Below are 12,468 nucleotides of genomic sequence, written 5' to 3'. Positions count from 1 at the left end.
ATCATCCTTAAGTTCAAAAATGGAACTCTGAATAAGGCTAAGTTAAAAATACTATGGATTGGGACTTTCCTGGTGGCACAGTGGTTAAGAATCCTCCTGCCAATGCAGGTGACACAGGTTCGAGCACTAGTCTGGGACGATCCCACATACCGCAGAGCAACTAAGCCTGTGGGCCATAACTACTGAGCCTGCACTCTACAGCCCACGAGCCACAACTACTGAAGCCCACATGCCTAGAGTCCATGCTCCGTAAAGAGAAGCCACCGCAATGACAAGTCCGCACACCACAAGGAAGAGTAGCCCCTGCTCACCGCAACTAGAGAAAGCCCACACACAGCAACGAAGACCCAAGGCAGCCAAAAATAAATAAATAAATAAAATTTAAAAAATACTACGGATGGACCACATATTTGTCTCAGAATTTTCTAACAGCCAACTTATAATCAATTAAAGAATTATTCTGTTCATAAAATTGAAAAACAAATCAATTGTTTAAGAGAAGCATCAATAAGACAAATTGCTCTTGAGGACACCTGTCTGATTGTTTGGGGGAGATCTTTCAGAAAACATTCTGTTTAATGCCTGAGATCACCTAGCACCTCCATGCAATGATTTTTCACCAGAGTGGATGGATTAATAGCATATAAGAGTTATGCCAGGTATGTCAAGATATGTGTTGCTTATAAGAAGCAGCTTATACTTCAATAGTAAGTAAAGGGATTGATTAATAAAGTATTTAAAGGTCCTTGTTGAAAAGTTTTTTCCTTTTAAATATTCCTTAAGATTCTTTGTGAAATGTCTGTGTTTTAAAAGTAATGCTTAACAAGACTTCCCTGGTGTCCCAGTGGTTAAGACTCAGTGCTTCCACTGCAGGGGACACAGGTTCGATCCCTGGTTGGAGAACTAAGTAAGATGTGTGGCCAAAAAAAAAAAAAAAAAATCCTTACTGTCTTCTGTTTGTAATTAAGGATTAGGCAGAAGCTTATTGTTCAGTATCTCAAATAAAGTTAAGCAAGATGGTAATAGATGTCACCTTTTCTTCCCTAAAGAAAACATTAAAAGAAAACTAAGAAAACTCTCCTTCCTACACCTTATCTGAAACACCACTCTCCACCCCTATACACATTGTGGCAAATAAGAAAAAACAAAACAAAATAGGAAAAGTCATGTTTGCAAGACTTAACTGTAAGTTACGGGCTCCTCTGTCGTACATGCCAATTGGCAAATGAACAGCCCCACTTCCTGCGCTCGAGACAAACTTATGTGTGTGCATGTATGTGCAGACAGACAGATACACACCAAACTGTCAACAGGTCCATGTTCTTTTTTAAAAAATTAATTAATTAATTAATTTATCTTTGGCTGTGTTGGGTCTTTTTTGCTGCGCATGGGCTTTCTCTAGTTGCGGCGAGCGGAGGCTACTCCTCCTTGCAGTGAGTGGGCTTCTCACTGTTGTGGCTTCTCTTGTTGCAGAGCACGGGCTCTAGGCACGCAGGCTTCAGTAGTTGTGGTGCACGGGCTCAGTAGTTGTGGCTCGCCGGCTCTAGAGTGCAGGCTCAGTAGTTGTGGCGCACGGCCTTAGTTGCTCCACAGCATGTGGGATCTTCCTGGATTGGGCTCAAACCCGTGTCCCCTGCATTAGCAGGCAGAGTCTCTTTTTTTCAGTTTACTTTTTTTTTTGATGGGAGTATAATTGCTTTACAATGTTGTGTTAGTTTCTGCTGTACAACGAAGTGGATCAGCTCTATGTATACATATATCCCCTCCCTCTTGGACCTACCTCCCACCCCCACCCCACCCCCAATCCCACCCATCTAGGTCATCACAGAGCACTGAGCTGAGTCCCTGTGCTATACAGCAGGCTCCCACTAGCTATCTATTTTATGCGTGGTAGTGTATATATGTCAATCCTAATCTCCCAATTCATCCCACCCTCCCCTTCCCCTCTGTGTCTACATGTCCGTTCTCTACATCTGCGTCTCTATTCCTGCCCTGCAAATAGGTTCATCTGTACCATTTTTCTAGATTCCACATATATGCGTTAATATACGATATTTGTTTTTGTCTTTCTGACTTACTTCACTCTGTATGACAGACACTATGAACTTTTAAGGGACCACAGGTTAAACAACCACAAAAACAGCTTGGCCTTATCGAGTAAAGTTGAAGACACCCATATCTTATGACCCTGAAATTCCACTACTTGGGATATATTCTAGAAAAACTAGTACATGTGTATACCAGGATAGATGTATATTCATAGCAACATTGTTCCTGATAGCTAAATGGCAGGTGGATTCTTAACCACTGCGCCGCCAGGTAAGTCCCAGGTCCATGTTCTTAAAGCATGCATTCTCAACAGGAATAATACTGCTCCTGATGCAACGGAAATGGCTCTTGGTGGGAGGAGGGGGAGTGTGGAAAACATCTTAGATATTGCAATGGTCTGTTGCCCTCCAAAGAATCTTAGTACATAAAGAGATATACAGCATACATGTAGTATTAAAATTTCATGGGTGGGGGGTGATAAGGAGAAAAAGTCTAGAAAGGTTCCTTAGGGGTTAATAATTTTTAAAAGGTTGAGAAATACAGCTTTAAAGCAAAGTTCCCCAACCAGTGTGCAGAAATTAAAGACATGGGTTACAGGTGTGCTGAGTATTGATCCTCTCAGGCCTCTGAGGATGCAGTCAGGGCCTGCAGAGGGGGTGGGAACAGGGGTCAGAAGCCCAAGGCATTTATCCCTGGTCTGGAGCATTTTCCTCTTTTCTTTCTTCTTTTTTTTCTTTGGCTGCACCAGGGATTGAACCTGGACCACAGCAGTAAAAGCACCAAGTCCTAACAACTGGACCACCAGGGAAATCCCAAATTTTCCTCTTTATTTCAGTGTGCCTCCAAATATCATTTGCTGTGGGTGCCGTTACAAGAAAGCACTGAATTTCTACTACAGATACATATTACCATTACAATAAGAAACTATTTTAAAGAAAACACTTAGAAAACATATTGTTTGCAATCTGTTCTTAGGTCTAACACAATAGTCAAGAATCCAAAGTTCTATTCAGAATATGCCCTAAGGGCTTCCCTGGTAGCACACGTGGTTAAGAATTCGCCTGCCAATGCAAGGAACATGGGTTCGAGCCTTGGTCCAGGAAGATCCCACAGGCCGCAGAGCAACTAAGCCCGTGCGCCACAACTACTGAGCCTGCGCTCTAGAGCCTGCAAGCCACAACTACTGAGCCCACGTGCCACAACTATTGAAGCCCACACGCCTACAGCCCATGCTCCGCAACAAGAGAAGCCACCACAATGAGAAGCCCGCGCACGGCAACAAAGAGTAGCCCCCGCTCGCCACAACTAGAGAAAGCCTGTGTGCAGCAACAAAGACCCAACACAACCAAAAATAATAAATAAATAAATAAATAAATAAATAAATAAAAAGAATATGCCCTGTCCAGTAAGCCTACTGAGGGACAATGGTTGTTTTTTGTTTGTTTTTAATTTATTTTTTTAAGATGTTGGGGGTAGGAGTTTATTAATTAATTAATTTATTTTTGCTGTGTTGGGTCTTCGTTTCTGTGCGAGGGCTTTCTCTAGTTGTGGCAAGCGGGGGCCACTCGTCATTGCAGTGCGCGGCCCTCCCACTATCACAGTCTCTCTTGTTGCAGAGCGCAGGCTCAGCAGTTGTGGCTCACGGGCCTAGTTGCTCCGCAGCAAGTGGGATCTTCCCAGACCAGGGCTGGAACCCATGTCCCCTGCATTAGCAGGCAGATTCTCAACCACTGCGCCACCAGGGAAGCCCAATGGTTGTTTTTTATATCATATCATTTAACACTGGGAACAAATCCAGAAACAGTATCACTCAAGAGGTGACAAAAAGGTTGGGAGTAGTCATAGTGGCCATTTATAAGTCAAATATGAGAGAGTAAAAGACATGTACATGAGGGAGACAGGTGGCATAGAAGAGAATTGATGCACAGAGATGACATGAGGGAGACCAGGAGATATGTGAAAGCAAAGTCCCTCATTTCTTAACACACTCCCAGCTCCAATGCCCCTAGTGCCCAACAATACTGAATTTTTTCCTTGATCTTTATTTTTTTAAGCCAACTTAAGTAGGTCTATGCTCCTTGCACCCTAATATAAACCTGTGCTCTTTGAGCCCTAAGTTAAGTAAATTATAATCCAAGAGTAAGATTTTTTAAGCACAGTGTGGCAGGAATCTGGCTTAGGTGTAAAAAAACATAACACCAGCATGCCTAGGTTGGAACACATTACTTCTTGGAATCTTCCTTCTAACTATTTCTGTAAAGAAGATCAAGTTAATAATAAAGTGACTTGCTTTATGAAATTATTTCAAATTAGTTAAAAGTAGAGATATCTTAAAAAAACAACTTTAGAGTGCTTGGTCTGTAGACTATCTTTCTAAAAATATTTAAGCACCAGACTGGTTTTTAAAAAAAACGAAAGAAAAAAAAAAGGACTATGTATAGATTAAAAAACGTACAGTAGAAACTCAGTGCTTCCAACCTTTCCAACTGTAGAGAAAAAGTCTGAAGCGATGCTCTTCTTTTTTCTTTTTCTAAAATTTATTTATTTTATTTATTTATTTTTGGCTGCGTTGGATCTTCACTGCTGGGCACGGGCTTTCTCTAGTTGCAGTGAGTGGGGGCTAGTCTTGGTTGCGGTGCGCGGGCTTCTCATTGCGGTGGCTTCTCTTGTTGTGGAGCCCGGGCTCTAGGTGCACGGGCTTCAGTAGTTGTGGTGCACGGGCTCAGCAGTTGTGGCTCATGGGCTCTAGAGAGCAGGCTCAGTAGTTGTGGCGCATGGACTTAGTTGCTCCACGGCATGTGGGATCTTCCCGGACCAGGGCTCAAACCTGTGTCCCCTGCACTGGCAGGCAGATTCTTAACTACTGCGCCACCAGGGAAGCCCTGAAGTAATGCTCTTCTGATGAGAAATAAAATAATATAGCACACCACATAAAAAGTTTTGGAGGTGGATGATGGTGATGGTAGCACAACATTATGAATGTATTTAATATAACTGGACTGTACACTTAAAAATGGTAAAGATGGTAAATTTTATGTTATGGGTATCTTACAATTTAAAAAATTGGGAAAGGGACTTCCCTGGTGGTCCACTGGGTAAGACTGTGTGCTCCCAGTGCAGGGGGCCTGGGTTCGATCCCTAGTCAGGGAACTAGATCCCACAGGCCAAAACTAAGAGTCCACATGCTACAACTAAGAAGTCTGCATGCTGCAACTAAGAGCCCACATGCCACAACGAAGATTCTGCATGCCACAACTAAGACCTCGCGCAGCCAAAATAAATTAAAAAGAAAAAAAAAATTGTAGCACAATGTTGCCTAACCTACCAGACTACTTTTATGTATCCTGCAAAGCAATTTCAGCCACTCACAGAAATATGAGCGTACACTCCCAACTCCAACAACCACCACCCCCCTCACCCCACAAATACCTTGAACATGGCGTCCTAAAACTTCCACATAGTTCTGATCTTTTAAAACTTCCTGGTCATCTTCCTCCAAATCATATTCTGGCTTCTTTATTATTTTTTTTGTGTTGACCAAAAGCTGGGCTCTCTCCTTTTTTATTTTAGCTCCTATAAGAACATCCAAAGAATCAGAACATGACAGGTATAAATTCTTTCTAAACACTACATTTAAATAAATAAACTATACTATTATATTGTCATTACTTAAAAGCTGGAAAAAAATTCAGTGTTTTCTCTTTGATTCAAGTACAGATCTCTCTTCCACAGTTTATAAGTTAAAAAAACAAAACCTTTAAATTATATATTTTGGGGGGTCAAAATAACTATACATTTTAATTACAATGGGTGGTTATCACTTACCGCCACTACTGAGCATTTCACATTAGATGAGGCTTTATTATTTTTAATTTTCAGTACATTTTGAATGGAATAAACTAAAAATTAAGATTTGCAGTCTTACTAGATCAAATATTCTGTGCTGTATTTTCAAAATAGAAGATTAAATTATTTTTAAAAGTGAAATAATACATAACCATTATATAAGCATCCCTTCAACTGTATAATCATTCAGTACCTCCTTCTCTATCAAGAATGTGATTAAGAACATCATCATCTCCCACAAACTGAACCTCCAGCATCTTGTCTTCCTTTGATTCCAGCTTGCTCATCATTGCCAACCTAAACAAAAGCAATGAAGCACTCAAAAGTGATGAAAAATTCATATCAACAGCCAAATAAACATTCACATAATGAATACATGTATTTGCATAAAAGTTTTAAAAGTCTTTAAGTATGAAAAATACATTGTCATTATTGTATCAATATTGTGTTTTTGATAATAAGTAACTCAATTCTTTATCTGAAAAATGGAAGAGAGGAAGAAGTGCCTGAGATTAGGAAAAAGCCAAATCCAATCAAGGCAACTAAAATATAATGACAAGAAAACAATTCTGCCTGTAAAGAAAGCTCTAACCAATATACAGAATAACAACATTATTAGAAAGGGGGAGGTTAATACATGAGAGTTTAGAAAAGGGGCAGCCAAACAAAGAATAATGGTTTGGTGGATTTTCATATCTGTTCGCTAGAAAGATATAGTCCACTGGGGGAAGTCTGTGTGCTTCACTGGTGTACCAAGACTGGATGAAATAATTTTCAAGCATCTCCCTTTACTACTAAATTGCATGCTCACCAAACAACCTTACAATCATGAATATGGCTTTCTAGGTATCTTGGTAACTAAAGAGTAAGCATGAATCTTTCCAGTACTTTAGAATCAGTTCTTCACTGAACAAATTTCGGATTTGGCAAGCAAAAGTTTGATCAACTCTGGCTACGCTGACAAAATTTAGTTTCAGAACTTATAATGCTAATGCCTGAAACAAATAAACGATTCCAACTAGTTGTCAGCTAATCAGTTTACTCAAAAAATGAATTTTTTTCTCTCTTCTCTCTCTCATAAATCCTATTTATGCCTTTTCCCCTGACAAGAGGATCTACTGATTGAGTCCCCCATGAGTCAGTTATCTGCATGCAGATAACTCACTAAATGTTGCCAAGTTTTCTTTTGTAACTAGCACACTTAAATGATTTGTCTCAGTTTTCATTTACCTTTAAAGGTACTACATATTCTGCAGCTGGGAAATTCAAGTAGAGTCACCTGTAACTGGAAAAAGAACTCAGTCAGGCCAGCTAACAGGAAAACGACAGCAACCAAAGAAGTTCATGAGTTTTAACAACCAAGATGAGTAGATAAAGGCAGATCTTAGAAAGCCAAAGTTGTTATGATGGCACAGTAAAGGGCAAAATGACCATTACCATTTTGGCCAGGGAGCCTCAGAGACTGAGAAGATCTAACTTGTGGGGGCAAGTAGGTGGAGGGAGGCCAAAATGTGAGCACTTACTATGTGCTAGACACTCTTCTCAATATTCTATATGTATTCTCATTTAATCCTCACAACAATTCCATTAGGTTTATACTTTGTGTACAAAGATTATACTTCATCTATAATTTATATGGCCACTGCCAGTAGAACATATCCATTTGGACCAACCTCCTAGTCATGATACTGCTTCTTATTATGGGGAACTGGGTGTATTAGAGAAGAAGTTTAATGCATCTATGTGACATTTATACAAAATTAAGAAACACAACTTCTTTCTATCTGTATAAAATAAAGTTTTTTAAGGGGCTGTTTGTCAGGCACTGTGTTAGGCACTTTTATGTATACCAGATCAATAAATCTTCAGATTCTCTGAGATGGTTAAAATATATTTAATTCCCCTAATTTACAGATGAGTAAACTGAGGTTAAAGATTAAATTACTCCTTCAAATTCACACAATTAGAAAGTGTGTTAGGGCTGAAACCCAAGTTTAACTAATTCCAAAGACCCTGATCATTTTATTAAATGACACAACTTCTCCTGCCATTAAATACAAACCTGTTATCCTAAATGCTTGTCTTGACCTCTGGAAACTATTCATAATATGTTTAGTCATTCTCCCACACAGCGGTTCAAATATCCAAGAACTTCTACAGTTCCTCTAGGTTTCTAGTTCATTAGGTTAAACATCACTAGTTCTATCAAGCATACTTTTAAGAGCAGCATAGGCTACATTATTTAAAACTACATACTGCTGTGTTCTACAAAGGATTTGAAGCAATAAGCAGTGCAATACAACAAATGATAAACTATACACACTAATAGGGAATCTGGGTCAGGGAAAATATAAAGGCAGAACATAAAATCACACAAAGAATTTGGGCTCTTAGCTTCCTGGCAATCAAAAGGAGTAAAGGTCAGTTACATTACCTCTTATTAGCAAAAGTTTAGTAGTCCCTTCAGGGGGAAAAAAGATTTTCAAGGAAAATTTGAAAACAAATATTCTAGACAACTTAATATTGTCCTAGGCAATTTCCGTACGGTATTTTATGTAAGAATTGTCTGGACAGAGGCAGCCTAACTTAGTCTTGTTTGTAGCCAAATGCATTTATACGTAATTTTCTTTTCTAGATATTAAGGGCATCTTATTATGCAGTACAGAATCAAAAAACTGAAATTTCTACAAAAACCTTGAAAGAAACCTTTCCTTCCTTCTTCTCCAACATTTTCTGAAAACAAAAACAAAAAAACCCCAGTACAATCGCATAATAAAATGAAAATATTTAGTGACCACTTACTCTTCAAGGCACTGTCTTGGTGCTTACTTTTAAGGAGACTCTTTTCAAGGAGTTAACAAGGTAATACAGCAGCACCAAATGAGCAGTTACCACAATACACTCTCCTTTGAGAGCAAATAAAAGATTTGCTACAATTTAAAAAAAAACATAATCCTTTAAAAAAAGAAGGTGGTATATAGTTTAGTGGCTATGCACCAATTTTAATACCAGATAAACCTGGGTTCCGATCTTAACTCCACACTTACAACTGTGTGACTCTGGACAAAGTTGTGACGATTAAATGAGACCATGTGCTTGGCCTATGAAAATGCTAACTAGGTTCCTTACTACGGGTATTTTTACTTTAAATTTCAACTTAACCATGCAGATCTCTTATACAACTCCATATCCCAACTAATGTCTGACGAAATAAAATTCATATTTTATGGCAAGACGATTTAAACATATTTAAATATAAACATAAAATTTTTCTTTGCCTACTTGGGCCTCCTCCCTCCACTTTAGTGTGTATTGCGCATCTGCATTAACCAGACCTCTTTAGGAGATAACTTCCTTCTTATCTTGTAAGGGGCCAGCATGACCCATGACCCACTCTTTGCTTTGTATGTGTAGATTTGGATTGTGTAAACTGTCAATAATATGCCATTTAATGTACAGCCCACAGTCTCAAAAACATCTAACAGTGCTTTGACTTCTAACAAACGGAACAGTTCTTAGAGCTTTCTGAGAGGCTGTTCTCAGAGTTATAACCCTGTTTGGCTCAAATAAAATTTTCCACTTCTTTCTTAGATCGACTACTGATCAATTTTCGTCAGCACATCTAACAGAAAAAAGTGCTCAATAAATGTTGAATGAATGATGCCCATTTAATGTGCAGTGCCATCACACAAAGGTGTAGGGCCATGCTATTTTTCTTCAGATTGCAATTGAACTAGGGGAAGGTGTAGTGATTCTATTAGGATTTCAGCTGTAAAACGAAAAGTACTGCATCAGCTTGTTTTAACTTAAAAAGCTCTACCAAAGGAGCCTGGTTTATCAACATTTTACAACCAAGCACTGTCCCAGGGTGACTGTATTCAGTTAGGATTCATTTGGTGCTTCCAGGCTGGGATGACATCAAAGGGTTCTCGCTCCAGTGGTAGTTCTGGGACAAGATCTCTTCCTCCTCAGCCCTCATTGTACGTGTTCCTCTCCCAGGACACCTTACTACTTTCGGTATGGATTTTTACAGTTCTCCCTCTGCACGCGGAAGGCTCATCACGCCGGAAAACAGATACGTTGGTAACAGACACCCCTTGCACAGAAGGCCCATCACTACTGGACAGAGGAACGGTCTTTAAAGAGGGAGCCTCTCACCCCAACAAATATTTACTGACTTCGGTCTGGGCCTCGCGCAACTGACCAGCTGGCCGTTCTCGGCCAGCCGAGGGTCCTCAGGGCAGCGGGGCCGAGGGCAGCCTGGGGAGGGCAGAGAGGGAGGCGCAGCGACGCTGCCCGGAGTGCCGAGGTGAAGGTCGGGGACTGGGTGCACCTGGACTCACCTCACAAGCCCCGAGCTAAGCAGGAGAGGGAGGCAAGCTGCCCCGCCGCCCAACCACGCACCGCCAGGTCTCCGGGTGGCGCGGCTGCGGTCGCCTCGTGCCTGCCGGACGCTACCCCGCTGAATCGTCGCCGCTGGAAAAGCGGCTTCGGCCCCAGCGGGAAAGGCCAATTCTTTTAGGCAGTGCAGAAGCAGGGTCGCGGGGTCGCGGGGTCAAGCAGGTCCGCTCCGCAGGCCAGCGAGTGGGGCGGGGGATGGGCAGCCTCCCTCCTTCACACCGAATCTCCCGCCCTGCTCAGGAGGCGGAGCCCCAGGGAGCCAATAGAAAGTGGCGTTGGCTGAGAGCGATGGCTCTGCCCGCCAGTCGGCGCCGGTCTGATGGCCTCGCCCACAAGAAACCCGAAGAAAACGAATCCCTAAGCACTGGGTTCTGGGCTTTGCTTTTCCTCTTTCCGTTTCCGGTGAAGGGAGAAGGAAGTGTTGGTTAGATCTGAGGAAACTGGAGGGGTTGGAGTGGGCTGAGTGGGCTCTGTGGCTTGACGCAATCTTGAAAGTGTTCATTGGTTTCTCTTTACACCTTCTTTGACGCAATCTTGAAAGTGTTCATTGGTTTCTCTTTATACCTTCTTTTGAGGAAAAAGATAATGGGAATGAATTTGAGTTTATTTATTTATTTATAACGTTACCTCATTTGGCGTGAAAGGTAGGATCAAGTGCATCTCAGGGGTTTGGGGTGGGGAGGCGGGGAGCAATGCTCTCTAGTAAGAAGAGAATTTTGGCTGGGGCACTGAATGTGGAGATGGGAATCAGACTGCTAATAGGATGAAGAGACAGGGAAAATAGAAGGAATAGATGCAGAGAAAGCTGAGGCAAAAGATAATGAGGAAGAAAAAGAATGAACCTGCTGGAGTAACAGTGTCACCCACTAATAATACGATTTTATTTGGATTCATTCATTCATTCAAAACAAAACCTGCGTACAAGATAATAACGTTACACTTTTGAGCGAGCTGAGCACGGTCTCTGCCCTCACAGTAGATCCTATAGGGGAAGATACTGAATAGACAATATAGAGAAAAATGCTACGATTTGGGAAGTCCAGTGTTTATCGAACCACTGGAAGTAGTATCTAATTAAAGTACAGCAAGATTCAGGAACAATTTTCTTGGAAGAAGAGATATTTAAACTGAAACCTGAGGACTGAGTAGCTTTAAGCCAGAAAAAGAGGAGGGGTAAAGTTTTCCAGGTAGAAGGCCCAAATCAATATAGTGGGTGTATAAAGAGGCAAGTGCCACAAGTGCCAACGTTGGATCTGTTGTTATGAAGGGCTAGTTTGGCCCTTAGGGCACTAGTCAGATTTGTATTGAAAGATCATTCTGGATAAAGGAGGTAAAATGTGGGAGCAGAGGGAAGGAAGAGACAGATGGAGTCACACCATTTTGGAAGCTGTTTAGGACATCAGATTGGGAAATGGAAATGGTTGTAGCCTGGATAGCTCAGTATTCCATTTTGTTTAGCAGGATTTAAGAAAACAAAAGAGAAAGGTAATTTTCTGTACATTGGAGATAAAGAATTTGGGGGACTGAGTAGAGAGAAGATGAAAGAAAATGTAGCCAACAGTTAACAGTGAAGTGCTTGAAAAGTTCTTAAAAATGTGAAGATCTGGGAATATTTAATATTCAACTAATATGTTCTTTATGTTTCTATGATGTAAACTCTCTTCCATCTCCCCCCCCAGTCTTCACTAAACTCTTCTGCAAAGTCAGAGGACTTGGTGTGAGCAGTGGGTTTTGATTTTGTTTTTAATGGTATATGTGTGGAAAATAGAGGGAAGGAGCTGAGTTTCCCTTCTAGATTGATACTAGGCTAGATAAAAACAAAGAGCCATACCATTCAGAATGGAGATCCAGAATTCAGAAGTGGAAGTTGAAGATAGAGGTGATCATAAAATGGCAACTCCTGCATGTATTCACACACATTTTGTGTAGAACATTAGAACATTAGATTTTTCCAAGAGAAAGAGAGGACCAAGTCAATTTTGTGTATATCTTAAGGGGGTAGAGATGCCAGCAGTTAATTGGGTTATAGTTTGAAATTTAGGGCTAGGCTTTAAAAGTCTCTAATAGAATCTGATTAAACATGGTGAATTGAACACTGTCTTGAAATCCCACTAAAATAACAGAGTCAAAAATATTTTTTTGAAGTATAAACATACACACAAAAGAACAGGA

At 40.8% G+C, this 12,468-nt stretch overlaps 1 protein-coding gene across 3 annotated transcripts in view; it reads right to left on the bottom strand.

Annotated features, from left to right (window-relative positions):
* Positions 1-10,514, bottom strand: part of ORC2 (origin recognition complex subunit 2) — a 50,650-nt gene extending 40,136 nt beyond the window's left edge. Inside the window, exons 1-4 of one of the 3 annotated variants that reach the window (XM_067741043.1) lie at positions 10,239-10,514; positions 7,126-7,180; positions 6,089-6,192; positions 5,479-5,622 (exon numbers count right to left, since the gene is read on the bottom strand). In XM_067741043.1, the coding sequence (XP_067597144.1) occupies positions 5,479-5,622; positions 6,089-6,185 (241 nt within the window). In that variant the 5' untranslated portion in view covers positions 6,186-6,192; positions 7,126-7,180; positions 10,239-10,514. The remainder of the gene's footprint in view (positions 1-5,478; positions 5,623-6,088; positions 6,193-7,125; positions 7,181-10,238) is intronic. The other 2 variants (XM_067741044.1, XM_067741045.1) reach the window with 2 other exon arrangements.
* Positions 10,515-12,468: the final 1,954 nt, after the last annotated feature.

This window comes from Pseudorca crassidens, chromosome 6 (assembly GCF_039906515.1).
Source record: "Pseudorca crassidens isolate mPseCra1 chromosome 6, mPseCra1.hap1, whole genome shotgun sequence".
Classification (NCBI taxonomy): Eukaryota; Metazoa; Chordata; class Mammalia; order Artiodactyla; family Delphinidae; genus Pseudorca; species Pseudorca crassidens.
Note: the sequence above shows the minus strand (reverse complement) of the source record. Positions and strands in the feature narration are given on the sequence as shown.